This window comes from Echiichthys vipera (genome assembly GCF_963691815.1).
Source record: "Echiichthys vipera genome assembly, chromosome: Y".
NCBI lineage: Eukaryota > Metazoa > Chordata > Actinopteri > Perciformes > Trachinidae > Echiichthys > Echiichthys vipera.
Window position 1 is genome coordinate 494,990 of NC_139849.1, and position 16,979 is coordinate 511,968.

Here is a 16,979-nt window from a genome sequence, read left to right on the forward strand (position 1 = left end):
AACACCACATAAACAGATAAAAACACCACAAAAACACATGAAAACACCACTAAAACACATGAAAACACCACATAAACAGATGAAAACACCACAAAAACACATGAAAACACCACAAAAACGACTAAAAACAGATGAAAACACCACAAAAACAGATGAAAACATCTAAAAAAAGATGAAAACACCACTAAAACGGATGAAAACATCTAAAAAAAGATGAAAACACCACCAAAACAGATGAAAACAAAACAAAAACAGATGAAAACACCACAAAAACAGATGAAAACACCACAAAAACGGATGAAAACACCACAAAAACAGATGAAAACACCACAAAAAATGATGAAAACACCACAAAAACGACTCAAACAGATGAAAACACCACAAAAACAGATGAAAACGACTTAAAACAGATGAAAACACCACAAAAACGACTAAAAACACCACTATAAACAGATGAAAACACCACTTAAACAGTTGAAAACACCACTAAAACAGTTGAAAACACCACTAAAACAGTTGAAAACACCACAAAAACAGATGAAAACACCACAAAAAATGATGAAAACACCACAAAAACGACTCAAACAGATGAAAACACCACAAAAACAGATGAAAACGACTTAAAACAGATGAAAACACCACAAAAACGACTAAAAACACCACTATAAACAGATGAAAACACCACAAAAAGGATGAAAACACCACTTAAACAGTTGAAAACACCACAAAAACTGATGAAAACACCACTAAAACAGATGAAAACACCACTAAAACAGTTGAGAACACCACAAAAACTGATGAAAACACCACTAAAACAGTTGAAAACACAACTAAAACAGTTGAAAACACCACAAAAACTGATGAAAACACCACTAAAACAGATGAAAACACCACAAAAACAGATGAAAACACCACAAAAACAGATGAAAACGACTTAAAACAGATGAAAACACCACAAAAACGACTAAAAACAGATGAAAACAACACAAAAACGACTAAAAACACCACTAAAACAGATGAAAACACCACAAAAAGGATGAAAACACCACTTAAACAGATGAAAACACCACAAAAAGGATGAAAACACCACTTAAACAGTTGAAAACACCACTATAAACAGATGAAAACACCACAAAAAGAGATGAAAACACCACTTAAACAGTTGAAAACACCACTAAAACAGTTGAAAACACCACAAAAACTGATGAAAACACCACTAAAACAGTTGAAAACAGCACTAAAACAGTTGAAAACACCACAAAAACTGATGAAAACACCACTAAAACAGATGAAAACACCACAAAAACAGATGAAAACACCACTAAAACTGATGAAAACACCACTAAAACAGATGAAAACACCCCTAAAACGACTAAAAACAGATGAAAACACCACAAAAACAGATGAAAACACCACTAAAACAGATGAAAACACCACAAAAACGGATGAAAACACCACTAAAACAGATGAAAACACCACAAAAACAGATGAAAACACCACTAAAACAGATGAAAACACAACAAAAACAGACGAAAACACCACTAAAACAGATGAAAACACCACAAAAATGACTAAAAACAGATGAAAACACCACAAAAACAGATGAAAACACCACAAAAAATAACTTAAAACAGATGAAAACACCACTCAAACACATGAAAACACCACATAAACAGATGAAAACACCACAAAAACAGATGAAAACACCACTAAAACAGATGAAAACACAACTAAAACAGATGAAAACACCACAAAAACAGATGAAAACACCACAAAAACAAATGAAAACACCACTAAAACAGAAGAAAACACCACAAAAACAGATGAAAACACCACTAAAACAGATGAAAACACAACTAAAACAGATGAAAACACCACAAAAACAGATGAAAACACCACAAAAACAAATGAAAACACCACAAAAACAGATGAAAACACCACTAAAACAGAAGAAAACACCACAAAAACAGATGAAAACACCACTAAAACGGATGAAAACAACACAAAAACGACTTAAAACAGATGAAAACACCACAAAAACAGATGAAAACACCACAAAAACAGATGAAAACACCACTAAAACACATGAAAACGCCACAAAAACAGATGAAAACACCACAAAAACGGATGAAAACACCACAAAAACAGATGAAAACACCACAAAAACAGATGAAAACACCACAAAAACGACTGAAAACAGATGAAAACACCACATAAACAGATGAAAACACCACAAAAACAGACGAAAACAGATGAAAACACCACAAAAACAGTTGAAAACACCACAAAAACAGATGAAAACACCACAAAAACACATGAAAACAGCACTAAAACAGATGAAAACACCACAAAAACGACTATAAACAGATGAAAACACCACAAAAACACATGAAAACACCACAAAAATGACTTTAACAGATGAAAACACCACAAAAACGGATGAAAACACCACTAAAACACATGAAAACACCACATAAACAGATGAAAACACCACTAAAACACATGAAAACACCACATAAACAGATGAAAACACCACAAAAACACATGAAAACACCACAAAAACACATGAAAACACCACAAAAACACATGAAAACACCTCAAAAACAGATGAAAACACCACAAAAACAGATGAAAACACCACTAAAACGGATGAAAACACCACTAAAACAAATGAAAACACCACTAAAACAGATGAAAACACCACTAAAACAAATGAAAACACCACTAAAACAGATGAAAACACCACAAAAACAGATGAAAACACCACTAAAACAGATTAAAACACCACTAAAACAGATGAAAACACCACAAAAACAGATGAAAACACCACAAAAACACATGAAAACACCACTAGCACAGATGAAAACACCACTAAAACAGATGAAAACACCACTAAAACACATGAAAACACCACTGAAACAGATGAAAACACCACTAAAACAGATGAAAACACCACTAAAACGTCGTTATTTATTTTATACGTATTTAAATCGCATCATTTAAGCTAGTTTTAAAAATATAACGTCACTTCCGGGGGGCGGAACCTTTCTTCGACGTTTCCCACGGAAGGAAACAGCCGTCGCACCTCTGCGCCTGGTGCCACGTCGGATCAGCTGCTGAACCGCGTTTATCGTTTGTAGCGTTTTCTGCTTTTGCCGCCGTCATGGTGAGTTTACTAACTTCACATTAAGCCGCACGCTAATGACGGTTAAGTGACGCTTAACGCTGACTGCTAGTTGCTGACGTGCCCTGTTAGCCCTGACGTTAGCAAACATGCTAACGAAGCAGCTAAACCTGTAACGAAACGTCCTGTATGTGTGTTTTTACGTCGTTTTAATGCCGTTTTAATGCCGTTTCCGTGTGTTTTCTGAACCGCAGGTGTCTGTTATCAACACGGTGGACACGTCGCACGAGGACATGATCGTGAGTTGCTATATTTTGTGTTTAGCTAGCTGCTAGCTACTTTAAGCTAACGTTAGCATTGGTTCATTCATTTCAATTCAATGTTGTTTAAAGTGTCAAATCAGAGCAACGGTGACGTCAGGACACTTTACACACACACACACACACACCTTCAATGAATATTTTTAGTCGTTTTCATCTGTTTTTAGTCTCTTTGTTACGTTTTCGTGGTGTTTTCATCTGTTTTTGTTGTGTATTCATCGGTTTTTAGTCGTTTTTGTGGTGTTTTCATCTGTTTCGTGGTGTTTTTATCTGTTTTTGGGTGTTTTTTGGGTGTTTTTAGTCGTTTTTGTGGTGTTTTCATCTGTTTAAGTCGTTTTATTGGTGTTTTCATCTGTTTTTGGTCGTTTTTTGGGTGTTTTTAGTCGTTTTTGTGGTGTTTTCATCTGTTTAAGTCGTTTTTGTGGTGTTTCCATCTGTTTTTGTGGTGTTTTTATCTGTTTTTAGTCGTTTTTGTGGTGTTTTCATCTGTTTTTAGTCGTTTTTGTCGTGTTTTCATCTATTTTTGTGGTGTTTTTATCTGTTTTTAGTCGTTTTTGTGGTGTTTTCATCTGTTTTTAGTCGTTTTTGTCGTGTTTTCATCTGTTTTGTGGTGTTTTCATCTGTTTTTAGTCGTTTTGTCATGTTTTTGTGGTGTTTCATCTGTTTTGAGTCGTTTTTGTGGTGTTTTCATCTGTTTTTGTGATGTTTTCATCTGTTTTTGTGGTGTTTTCATCTGTTTTTAGTCGTTTTTGTGGTGTTTTCATCTGTTTTCAGTCGTTTTTGTGGTGTTTTCATCTGTTTTCAGTCGTTTTTCTGGTGTTTTCATCTGTTTTAAGTCATTTTGTCATGTTTTTGTGGTGTTTTCATCAGTTTTTGGTCGTTTTTGTGGTGTTTTCATCTGTTTTTAGTTGTTTTTGTGGTGTTTTCATCTGTTTTTGCGGCGCGTCTTGTTTCCAGCACGACGCCCAGATGGACTACTACGGCACGCGCCTCGCCACCTGCTCCTCCGACCGCACCGTCAAGATCTTCGACGTCCGCAACGGCGGCCAGATTCTGGTCGCCGACCTCCGAGGGTACGATTTTTAAAATATCCATAATTTGGGATTATTAATCTGTGGGGTTATGTTTATCGTCTGCGTGTCTCCGCGCAGGCACGAGGGCCCCGTGTGGCAGGTGGCGTGGGCCCACCCGATGTTCGGCAACGTCCTGGCGTCGTGCTCCTACGACCGCAAGGTCATCGTGTGGAAGGAGGAGGGCGGCTCCTGGGACAAGATGTACGAGTACTGCGGACACGAGTCGTCAGGTGGGTGGCTCCGCGGAGGCTCCGCAAACACACCGCAGACACTCCGCAAACACACCGCAAACACACCGCAGGCACTCCGCAAACACACCGCAGACACACCGCAGACACTCCGCAGGCACTCCGCAGACACACCGCAAACACACCGCAAACACACCGCAGACACTCCGCAAACACACCGCAAACACACCGCAGACACTCCGCAAACACACCGCAAACACACCGCAAACACACCATAGACACTCCGCAGACACACCGCAAACACACCGCAGACACACCGCAGACACACCGCAAACACTCCGCAAACACACCGCAGACACTCCGCAAACACACCGCAGACACACCGCAAACACACCGCAGACACTCCGCAAACACACCGCAAACACTCCGCAGACACTCCGCAAACACACCGCAGACACTCCGCAGACACTCCGCAAACACACCGCAGACACTCCGCAGACACTCCGCAGACACACCGTAAACACACCGCAGACACACCGCAAACACACCGCAGACACTCCGCAAACACTCCGCAAACACTCCGCAAACACACCGCAGACACACCGCAAACACTCCGCAGACACACCGCAAACACACCGCAGACACTCCGCAGACACTCCGCAGACACTCCGCAAACACACCGCAAACACTCCGCAAACACTCCGCAAACACTCCGCAAACACTCCGCAAACACTCCGCAAACACACCGCAGACACTCCGCGGACACTCCGCAAACACACCGCAAACACACCGCAAACACACCGCAAACACACCGCAGACACTCCGCAGACACTCCGCAAACACACCGCAGACACTCCGCAAACACACCGCAGACACTCCGCAGACACTCCGCGGACCCTCCGCGTAATGTCTGCGGAGTGTCTGCGGTGTGTCCGCGGAGTGTCCGCGTTAACCATGTTGGTTTCTACCTCGTGTTCGTGTCTTCTTCTTCCTCTTCTTCTTCTTCTTCTTCTTCTTCCTTTTCTTCCTCTTCTTCTTTTTCTCCTTCTTCCTCTTCTTCCTCTTCTTCTTCTCCTTCTTCCTCTTCTTCTTCTTCTTCTTCTTCCTCTTCTTCTTCCTCTTCTTCTCCTTCTTCCTCTTCCTCTTCTTCTCCTTCTTCTTCTCCTTCTTCTTCTTCTTCTTCTCCTCCTCCTCCTCCTCCTCCTTCTTCTTCTCCTTCTCCCTCTTCCTCTTCTAAAGCACGGCACGGTGGCACAGTGGGAGCCCCCCTCCTCTAATCCCCTTGTGTGTGTGTGTGTGTGTGCAGTGAACTCGGTGTGCTGGGGCCCGTACGACTTCGGTTTGATCCTGGCGTGCGGCAGCTCCGACGGGGCCATCTCCCTGCTCACGTTCACCGGGGACCAGCAGTGGGACGTCAAGAAGATCAGCAACGCGCACACCGTGAGTTACGTTAGTGCGCGGAGTCACCGCGGAGACACACCTGATGGGTCCGCGGTGACTCCGCGTACACCGTGAGTCAGTGCATGCGCGGAGTCACCGCAGAGACACACCTGATGGGTCCGCAGTGACTCCACGCACACCGTGAGTTACGTTAGGGCGCGGAGTCACCGCGGAGCCACACCTGATGGGTCCGCGGTGACTCCACGCACACCGTGAGTTACGTTAGTGCGCGGAGTCACCGCGGAGCCACACCTGATGGGTCCGCGGTGACTCCGCGCACACCGTGAGTTACGTTAGTGCGCGGAGTCACCGCGGAGCCACACCTGATGGGTCCGCGGTGACTCCACGTACACCGTGAGTCAGTGCGCGGAGTTACCGCGGAGACTCCACGTACACCGTGAGTTACGTTAGTGCGCGGAGTCACCGCGGAGCCACACCCTGATGGGTCCGCGTCCATTAATGACAAAAAAATAGACGTAAAAAGATGCAAAATGGCTAAAAATAGATGCAAAAAGATGCAAAATGGCTAAAAATAGAGGCAAAATGGCTAAAAATAGATGCAAAAAGATGCAAAATGGCTAAAAATAGAGGCAGAAAGGTGCAAAATGGCTAAAAATAGAGGCAAAATGGCTAAAAATAGATGCAAAAAGATGCAAAATGGCTAAAAATAGATGCAAAAAGATGCAAAATGACTAAAAATAGATGCAAAAAGAAGCAAAATGGCTAAAAATAGATGCAAAAAGATGCAAAATGGCTAAAAATAGAGGCAAAAAGATGCAAAATGACTAAAAATAGATGCAAAAAGAAGCAAAATGGCTAAAAATAGATGCAAAAAGAAGCAAAATGGCTAAAAATAGATGCAAAAAGATGCCAAATGGCTAAAAATAGATGCAAAAAGATGCAAATATGGCTAAAAATAGAGGCAAAAAGATGCAAAATGACTAAAAATAGATGCAAAAAGAAGCAAAATGGCTAAAAATAGATGCAAAAAGATGCAAAATGGCTAAAAATAGAGGCAAAAAGATGCAAAATGGCTAAAAATAGATGCAAAATGGCTAAAAATTGATGCAAAAAGATGCAAAATGGCTAAAAATAGAGGCAAAAAGATGCAAAATGGCTAAAAATAGATGCAAAAAGATGCAAAATGGCTAAAGATAGATGCAAAATGGCTAAAGATAGATGCAAAATGGCTAAAGATAGATGCAAAATGGCTAAAGATAGATGCAAAATGGCTAAAGAGAGATGCAAAATGGCTAAAGAGAGATGCAAAATGGCTAAAGATAGATGCAAAATGGCTAAAGAGAGATGCAAAATGGCTAAAGAGAGATGCAAAATGGCTAAAGAGAGATGCAAAATGGCTAAAGATAGATGCAAAATGGCTAAAGATAGATGCAAAATGGCTAAAGAGAGATGCAAAATGGCTAAAGAGAGATGCAAAATGGCTAAAGATAGATGCAAAATGGCTAAAGAGAGATGCAAAATGGCTAAAGATAGATGCAAAATGGCTAAAGATAGATGCAAAATGGCTAAAGATAGATGCAAAAAGATGCAAAATGGCTAAAGAAAGATGCAAAATGGCTAAAGATAGAGGCAAAAAGGCTAAAGATAGATGCAAAATGGCTAAAGATAGAGGCAAAAAGATGCAAAATGGCTAAAGAGAGATGCAAAATGGCTAAAGAGAGATGCAAAATGGCTAAAGAGAGATGCAAAATGGCTAAAGAGAGATGCAAAAAGATGCAAAATGGCTAAAAATAGATGCAAAATGGCTAAAAATAGATGCAAAATGGCTAAAAATAGATGCAAAATGGCTCAAGAGAGATGCAAAATGGCTAAAGATAGATGCAAAATGGCTAAAGATAGATGCAAAATGGCTAAAGATAGATGCAAAATGGCTAAAGATAGATGCAAAATGGCTAAAGATAGATGCAAAATGGCTAAAGATAGATGCAAAAAGATGCAAAATGGCTAAAGAAAGATGCAAAATGGCTAAAGATAGAGGCAAAAAGGCTAAAGATAGATGCAAAATGGCTAAAGATAGAGGCAAAAAGATGCAAAATGGCTAAAGAGAGATGCAAAATGGCTAAAGAGAGATGCAAAATGGCTAAAGAGAGATGCAAAATGGCTAAAGAGAGATGCAAAAAGATGCAAAATGGCTAAAAATAGATGCAAAATGGCTAAAGATAGATGCAAAATGGCTAAAGAGAGATGCAAAATGGCTAAAGAGAGATGCAAAATGGCTAAAGATAGATGCAAAATGGCTAAAGAGAGATGCAAAATGGCTAAAGAGAGATGCAAAATGGCTAAAGATAGATGCAAAATGGCTAAAGATAGATGCAAAATGGCTAAAGATAGATGCAAAAAGATGCAAAATGGCTAAAGAAAGATGCAAAATGGCTAAAGATAGAGGCAAAAAGGCTAAAGATAGATGCAAAATGGCTAAAGATAGAGGCAAAAAGATGCAAAATGGCTAAAGAGAGATGCAAAATGGCTAAAGAGAGATGCAAAATGGCTAAAGAGAGATGCAAAATGGCTAAAGAGAGATGCAAAATGGCTAAAGAGAGATGCAAAAAGATGCAAAATGGCTAAAAATAGATGCAAAATGGCTAAAAATAGATGCAAAATGGCTAAAAATAGATGCAAAATGGCTCAAGAGAGATGCAAAATGGCTAAAGATAGATGCAAAATGGCTAAAGATAGATGCAAAATGGCTAAAGATAGATGCAAAATGGCTAAAGATAGATGCAAAATGGCTAAAGATAGATGCAAAAAGATGCAAAATGGCTAAAGAGAGATGCAAAATGGCTAAAGATAGAGGCAAAAAGGCTAAAGATAGATGCAAAATGGCTAAAGATAGAGGCAAAAAGATGCAAAATGGCTAAAGAGAGATGCAAAATGGCTAAAGAGAGATGCAAAATGGCTAAAGAGAGATGCAAAATGGCTAAAGAGAGATGCAAAAAGATGCAAAATGGCTAAAAATAGATGCAAAATGGCTAAAAATAGATGCAAAATGGCTCAAGAGAGATGCAAAATGGCTCAAGAGAGATGCAAAAAGATGCAAAATGGCTAAAAATAGATGCAAAATGGCTAAAGATAGAGGCAAAAAGATGCAAAATGGCTAAAGAAAGATGCAAAATGGCTAAAGATAGAGGCAAAATGGCTAAAGAGAGATGCAAAATGGCTAAAAATAGAGGCAAAAAGATGCAAAATGACTAAAAATAGATGCAAAAAGAAGCAAAATGGCTAAAAATAGATGCAAAAAGATGCAAAATGGCTAAAAATAGAGGCAAAAAGATGCAAAATGGCTAAAAATAGATGCAAAATGGCTAAAAATTGATGCAAAAAGATGCAAAATGGCTAAAAATAGAGGCAAAAAGATGCAAAATGGCTAAAAATAGATGCAAAAAGATGCAAAATGGCTAAAGATAGATGCAAAATGGCTAAAGATAGATGCAAAATGGCTAAAGATAGATGCAAAATGGCTAAAGATAGATGCAAAATGGCTAAAGATAGATGCAAAATGGCTAAAGATAGATGCAAAATGGCTAAAGATAGATGCAAAAAGGCTAAAGATAGATGCAAAAAGATGCAAAATGGCTAAAGAAAGATGCAAAATGGCTAAAGATAGAGGCAAAAAGGCTAAAGATAGATGCAAAATGGCTAAAGAGAGATGCAAAATGGCTAAAGAGAGATGCAAAATGGCTAAAGAGAGATGCAAAATGGCTAAAGAGAGATGCAAAAAGATGCAAAATGGCTAAAAATAGATGCAAAATGGCTAAAAATAGATGCAAAATGGCTCAAGAGAGATGCAAAATGGCTCAAGAGAGATGCAAAAAGATGCAAAATGGCTAAAAATAGATGCAAAATGGCTAAAGATAGAGGCAAAAAGATGCAAAATGGCTAAAGAAAGATGCAAAATGGCTAAAGATAGAGGCAAAATGGCTAAAGAGAGATGCAAAATGGCTAAAGATAGAGGCAAAAAGATGCAAAATGGCTAAAGATAGATGCAAAATGGCTAAAGATAGATGCAAAATGGCTAAAGAGAGATGCAAAATGGCTAAAGAGAGATGCAAAAAGATGCAAAATGGCTAAAAATAGATGCAAAATGGCTAAAAATAGATGCAAAATGGCTAAAAATAGATGCAAAATGGCTAAAAATAGATGCAAAATGGCTCAAGAGAGATGCAAAATGGCTCAAGAGAGATGCAAAATGGCTCAAGAGAGATGCAAAATGGCTCAAGAGAGATGCTAAATGGCTCAAGAGAGATGCAAAATGGCTCAAGAGAGATGCAAAATGGCTCAAGAGAGATGCAAAATGGCTAAAGAGAGATGCAAAAAGATGCAAAATGGCTAAAAATAGATGCAAAATGGCTAAAGATAGAGGCAAAAAGATGCAAAATGGCTAAAGAGAGATGCAAAATGGCTAAAGATAGATGCAAAATGGCTAAAGAGAGATGCAAAATGGCTATAGATAGATGCAAAATGGCCAAAGATAGATGCAAAATGGCTCAAGAGAGATGCAAAAAGATGCAAAATGGCTAAAAATAGATGCAAAATGGCTAAAAATAGATGCAAAATGGCTCAAGAGAGATGCAAAATGGCTCAAGAGAGATGCAAAATGGCTCAAGAGAGATGCAAAATGGCTCAAGAGAGATGCAAAATGGCTCAAGAGAGATGCAAAATGGCTAAAGAGAGAGGCAAAAAGATGCAAAATGGCTAAAAATAGATGCAAAATGGCTAAAATAGATGCAAAACGGCTAAAAAAAGATGCAAAATGACGTTAAGAAGCTCAGCACCCCGTGAGTGCGTTCGTGCGCGGAGTCACCGCGGACCCACACCCCGACGGCTCCGCCTCCACTAACGTGACTTTGCGTCCTCCTCCGCAGATCGGCTGTAACGCGGTGAGCTGGGCGCCCGCCGTCGTCCCCGGCAGCCTCGTGGATCAGCCGTCCACGCAGAAGCCCAACTACGTCAAACGCTTCGTCTCCGGAGGCTGCGACAACCTCGTCAAACTCTGGAAGTAAGTTCGGAATATTTATTATTATTAATATTATTAACGTAAAGGGTTCAAACACGTGAGTTAACAGCTCTCAGAGAGGCGACACGGTGGAACAGTGGGCAGCACTGTCGCCTCACAGCGAGAAGGTTCCGGTTTCTTTTTGTGTCTTTTTGTGTCTTTTTTTGTGTCTTTTTGTGTCTTTTTTTAGTTGTTTTGTGTCTTTTTTGTGTCTTTTTGTGTCTTTTTTTAGTTGTTTTGTGTCTTTTTGTGTCTTTTTGTCGTCTTTTGTGTGTGTTTGTGTCTTTTTGTGTCTTATTTTAGTTGTTTTGTGTCTTTTTGTGACTTTTTGTGTCTTTTTGTCGTCGTTTAGTGTCTGTTGTTGTGTGTCTGTCGTTGTGTCTGATGTGTGTGTCTTTTTGTCTTTTGTCGTTGTTTTGTGTCTTTTTATCGTTTTTTGTGTCTTTTTGTGTCTTTTTGTGTCTTTTTGTGTCGTTTTTGTGTCTTTTTGTGTCTTTTTGTGTCGTTTTTGTGTCTTTTTGTGTCTTTTTGTGTCTTTTTGTGTCTTTTTGTGTCTTTTTGTCGTCGTTTTGTCGCCTTTTGTGTCGTTTTGTGTCTTTGTGTCTTTTTGTGTCTTTTTGTGTCTTTTTGTGTCTTTTTGTCGTCGTTTTGTGTCTTTTTATCGTCGTTTTGTCACCGTTGTGACGCACGTCGTTGTGTGTCTGTCGTGTGTGTCTGTTGTGTGTCTGTCGTGCACTAAGGCCTGTGTGTGTCTGTCGTGTGTGTCTGTCGTTGTGTGTCTGTCGTTGTGTGTCTGTCGTCGTGTGTCTGTCGTGTGTGTCTGTGGTTGTGTGTCTGTCGTTGTGTGTCTGTCGTGTGTGTCTGTGGTTGTGTGTCTGTCGTTGTGTGTCTGTCGTTGTGTGTCTGTCGTTGTGTGTCTGTCGTGCACTAAGGCCTGTGTGTGTCTGTCGTTGTTTGTCTGTCGTCGTGTGTGTCTGTCGTGTGTCTGTCGTTGTGTGTCTGTCGTGTCTTTTTGTCATCGTTTTGTGTCTTTTTGTGTCTTTTTGTTGTCATTTTGTGTCTTTTTGCGTCTTTTTGTGTCGTTTTGTGTCTTTTTGTCGTCTTTTTGTGTCTTTTTGTCGTCTTTTTGTGTCTTTTTGTCGTCTTTTGTCGTCGTTTTTTGTCTTTTTGTCGTCGTTTTGTGTCTTTTTGTCGTCTTTTTGTGTCTTTTTGTGTCTTTTTTTGTCTCTTTTGTGTCTTTTTCATCGTTTTGTGTCTTTTTTTAGTTGTTTTGTGTATTTTTGTGTCTTTTTGTGTTGTTTTGTGTCTTTTTGTCGTCGTTTTGTGCCGTTTTGTGTCTTTTTGTCGTCGTTTTGTGTCTTTTTGTCGTCGTTTTGTGTCTTTTTGTGCCATTTTGTGTCTTTTTGTCGCTGTTGTGACGCACGTCGTTGTTGTGTGTCTGTGGTTGTGTGTCTGTCGTGTGTGTCTGTTGTGTGTCTGTGGTGCACTAAGGCCTGTGTGTGTCTGTGGTTGTGTGTCTGTGGTGCACTAAGGCCTGTGTGTGTCCCCAGGGAGGAGGACGGTCAGTGGAAGGAGGACCAGAAGCTGGAGGCTCACAGCGACTGGGTGAGAGACGTGGGCTGGGCCCCGTCCATCGGTCTGCCCGCCAGCACCATCGCCAGCTGCTCCCAGGTGAGTCACGCCGGGGTTAGAGGGAATCGAACCGGCGACGACCGACCGACGGGTTAGGCTCTTTTAACTCAACGCGAGAAAAATTACAATTAAATTAAAATAAAATAAATAAAAAATTACAATTAAAATAAATTAAAAATTAAATTAAAATTAAATAAATTAAAATTAAATAAAAATGAAATAAAATTAAAAGAGAAAAAAAATTAAATAAATTAAAATTAAATTAAAATTAAATAAAAATAAAATAAAATAAATAAAAATTGAAATAAAATTAAAAGAGAAAAAAAATTAAATAAATTAAAATTAAATTAAAATTAAATAATAAAAATAAAAATTTAAATAAAATAAAATAAATAAAAATTGAAATAAAATTAAAAGAGAAAAAAATTAAATAAATTAAAATTAAATCAAAATTAAATAATAAAAATAAAAATTAAATTAAATTAAATTAAATAAAAATAAATTAAAATTAAATTTAAATAAAATTAAATAAATTAAAATAAATTAAAATTAAATTAAATAAATACAAATAAAATTAAAATAAAGTAAATTAAAAGTAAAATAAAATAAAAATAAAATTAAAAGAGAAAAAAAATAAAAATAAAATAAAAATAAAATAAATAAAAATTAAATAAAGATTAAATAAAATAAGTAAAAATATAATTAAATAAATAAAAATTCAATAAAATTAAATAAAAATTAAATAAATAAAAATTAAAATAAAATTAAAAGATATTAAAATTAAATGAACAAAGTCAAAATAAAAAAATAAAAATCAGATGAAAATAAATAAGAATTAAAATAAAATTAAAAGATATTTAAATTAAATGAATAAAATTTAAATAAAATAAACTAAATACAAATAAAATTTAAATAAAATAAGTAAAAATAATATTAAAATTAAATTAAAATAAAATTACTAATTATTAATTGCAGAACGATGCTGCTAATCTACCCTGTAGTAAAGAAAGTATCACACCCACACTTCAGATCGACGTCCTGCACAATAAGTACCGTTATAATTAAGTAAGTAAGATGCTTTAAAACGTTACATCGTTAAGGTTAAAAGTTTGTTCTTCTCCGTCTCTCAGGACGGACGCGTGTTCATCTGGACGTGTGACGACCCGGCGGGAAACACGTGGACGACCAAACTGCTCCACAAGTTCAACGACGTGGTTTGGCACGTGAGCTGGTCCATCACCGGGAACATCCTGGCTGTGTCTGGAGGAGACAACAAGGTGAGAGACACACACACACATACACACACACACACACACACAGAGACACACACACAGAGAGACACACACACACACAGACACAGAGAGACACACACACACACACACACAGAGAGACACACACACACACACACACACACAGAGAGACACACACACACACACACAGACACACAGACACACACACAGAGAGAGACACACACACACACACAGAGACAAACTCACTGACACACACACACACAGACACACACAGATGAAAACACCACAAAAACAGATGAAAACACCACAAAAACAGATGAAAACACCACAAAAACAGATGAAAACACCACAAAAACAGGTGAAAACACCACAAAAACAGGTGAAAACACCACAAAAACAGATGAAAACACCACTAAAACAGGTGAAAACACCACAAAAACACGTGAAAACACCACAAAAAGACGTGAAAACATGTGAAAACAGGTGAAAACACCACAAAAACAGGTGAAAAAACCACAAAAACAGATGAAAACACCACAAAAACAGATGAAAACACCACAAAAACAGGTGAAAACACCACTAAAACACATGAAAACACCACAAAAACACATGAAAACACCACTAAAACACATGAAAACACCACAAAAACAGGTGAAAAAACCACAAAAACAGATGAAAACACCACAAAAACAGATGAAAACACCACAAAAACAGGTGAAAACACCACTAAAACACATGAAAACACCACAAAAACACATGAAAACACCACTAAAACACATGAAAACACCACAAAAACACATGAAAATAGCACAAAAACACATGAAAACAACACAAAAACACATGAAAACACCACGAAAACACATGAAAACACCACAAAAACAGATGAAAACACCACAAAAACACATGAAAACATCATAAAAACAGATGAAAACACCACAAAAACGATTAAAAACAGATGAAAACACCACAAAAACGATTAAAAACAGATGAAAACACCACAAAAACGACCAAAAACAGATGAAAACACCACAAAAATGACTAAAAACAGATGAAAACACCACAAAAACGACTGAAAACAGATGAAAACACCACAAAAACGACTGAAAACAGATGAAAACACCAGAAAAACGACCAAAAACAGATGAAAACTCCACGAAAACAGATGAAAACACCACAAAAACGACTAAAAACAGATGAAAACACCACAAAAACGACTGAAAACAGATGAAAACACCACAAAAAGAGATGAAAACACCACAAAAACAGATGAAAACACCACAAAAACGACTACAAACAGTTGAAAACATTACAAAAACAGATGAAAACACCCAAAAAAGGACTGAAAACAGATGAAAACACCACAAAAACACATGAAAACACCATAAAAACAGATGAAAACACCACAAAAACGACCTAAAACAGATGAAAACACCACAAAAACGCCACAAAACGACTATAAACAGACTTCTCTTCATACGTGTGTGTGTGTGTGTGTGTGTGTGTGTGTGTGTGTGTGTGTGTGTGTGTGTGTGTGTGTGTGTGTGTGTGTGTGTGTGTGTGTGTGTGTGTGTGTGTGTGTGTGTGTGTGTGTGTGTGTGTGTCTCTCAGGTGACGCTGTGGAAGGAGTCGATGGACGGTCAGTGGGCGTGCATCAGCGACGTCAGCAAGGGCCAGGGCGCCGTCTCCACCATCACAGACACGCAACAGAACGAGCAGTGACACACACACACACACACAGACACACACACACACACACACACACACACACGACATAATCAAACACGTCTGTCCCGCTTGACAACCGTTTCGTGCGCCCTGGCACCGTCCGTTCACACCGTTCATCGACCAAATCTGCTTTTAAACATTCCGCCTCGGCATCGAACCGCCGGCATTCACCGGTTCAGCGGCGACAGAGACACAGTTGCGTTTAAACAGAATCAGACCGCCAACGCTCGTGCTCGTGTGTCCGTGCTTTACTACCACCAAGCGTGGTCAAGTGTACAGCGCGTGCTTGGGCGCGGTGCGGACGGACCGTCGGTTCGAATCCGCCCTTAATTCTAAACGTTGCGTCAAACGTCCTGACGGTAAATTTATTTAGCGAACTGTTGATGAGCGCACATTCGACAACGACAGGCCGGTCGTCGGTAGCGTGTCTGTTGCCACGGTAACCTGAATTGACATCACGGCATTGCCGCGACAACCGGTCGGCCAATCGGGCGCGAGATCGTGAATGTGTTTTTCATATTTGATGTAATAAAATAATTATGATGAAAATAAAGTGTTTGTGTTTCTTCGTTTCTACAGGAAGTAGCTTTAGAGCTAAACAGGAAGTAGCCGTAAAGCTAAACAGGAAGTAGCAGTGAAGCTAAACAGGAAGTAGCAGTAAAGCTAAACAGGAAGAAGCCGTAAGCGCTAAACAGGAAGTAGCCTTGAGCGCTAAACAGGAAGAAGCCGTAAAGCTAAACAGGAAGAAGCAGTAAAGCCAAACAGGAAGAAGCAGTAAAGCCAAACAGGAAGAAGCAGTAAAGCCAAACAGGAAGAAGCAGTAAAGCCAAACAGGAAGAAGCAGTAAAGCTAAACAGGAAGTAGCCTGGAGCGCTAAACAGGAAGTAGCCTGGAGCTCTAAACAGGAAGTAGCCTGGAGCGCTCAACGGGAAGTAGCCTGGAGCGCTCAACGGGAAGTAGCCTGGAGCGCTCAACGGGAAGTAGCCGGGAGCGCTAAACGGGAAGTAGCCGGGAGCGCTAAACGGGAAGTAACCGGGAGCGCTAAATGGGAAGTAGCCGGGAGCGCTAAACGGGAAGTAGCCTGGAGCGCTTAACGGGAAGTAGCCGGGAGGGCTAAACGGGAAGTAGCGGGAGGGCTAAACGGGAAGTAGCAGGGGCGCTAAACAGGAAGTAGCAGGGGCGCTAAACAGGAAGTAGCAGTAAAGCTCAACAG

The 16,979-nt window shown here is 39.3% G+C and overlaps 1 protein-coding gene across 1 annotated transcript; it reads left to right on the top strand.

Annotated features, from left to right (window-relative positions):
- The first annotated feature begins 3,067 nt into the window (after positions 1–3,067).
- sec13 (SEC13 homolog, nuclear pore and COPII coat complex component) lies at positions 3,068–16,339 on the top strand. Its single transcript, XM_083939995.1, has 9 exons — positions 3,068–3,166; positions 3,379–3,423; positions 4,402–4,517; positions 4,596–4,747; positions 6,012–6,145; positions 11,029–11,162; positions 12,710–12,830; positions 13,922–14,068; positions 15,650–16,339. Exons 1-9 carry the CDS (start codon positions 3,164–3,166, stop codon positions 15,758–15,760), a joined length of 963 nt encoding a protein of 320 aa, XP_083796121.1. The 5' UTR covers positions 3,068–3,163; the 3' UTR covers positions 15,761–16,339.
- Positions 16,340–16,979: the final 640 nt, after the last annotated feature.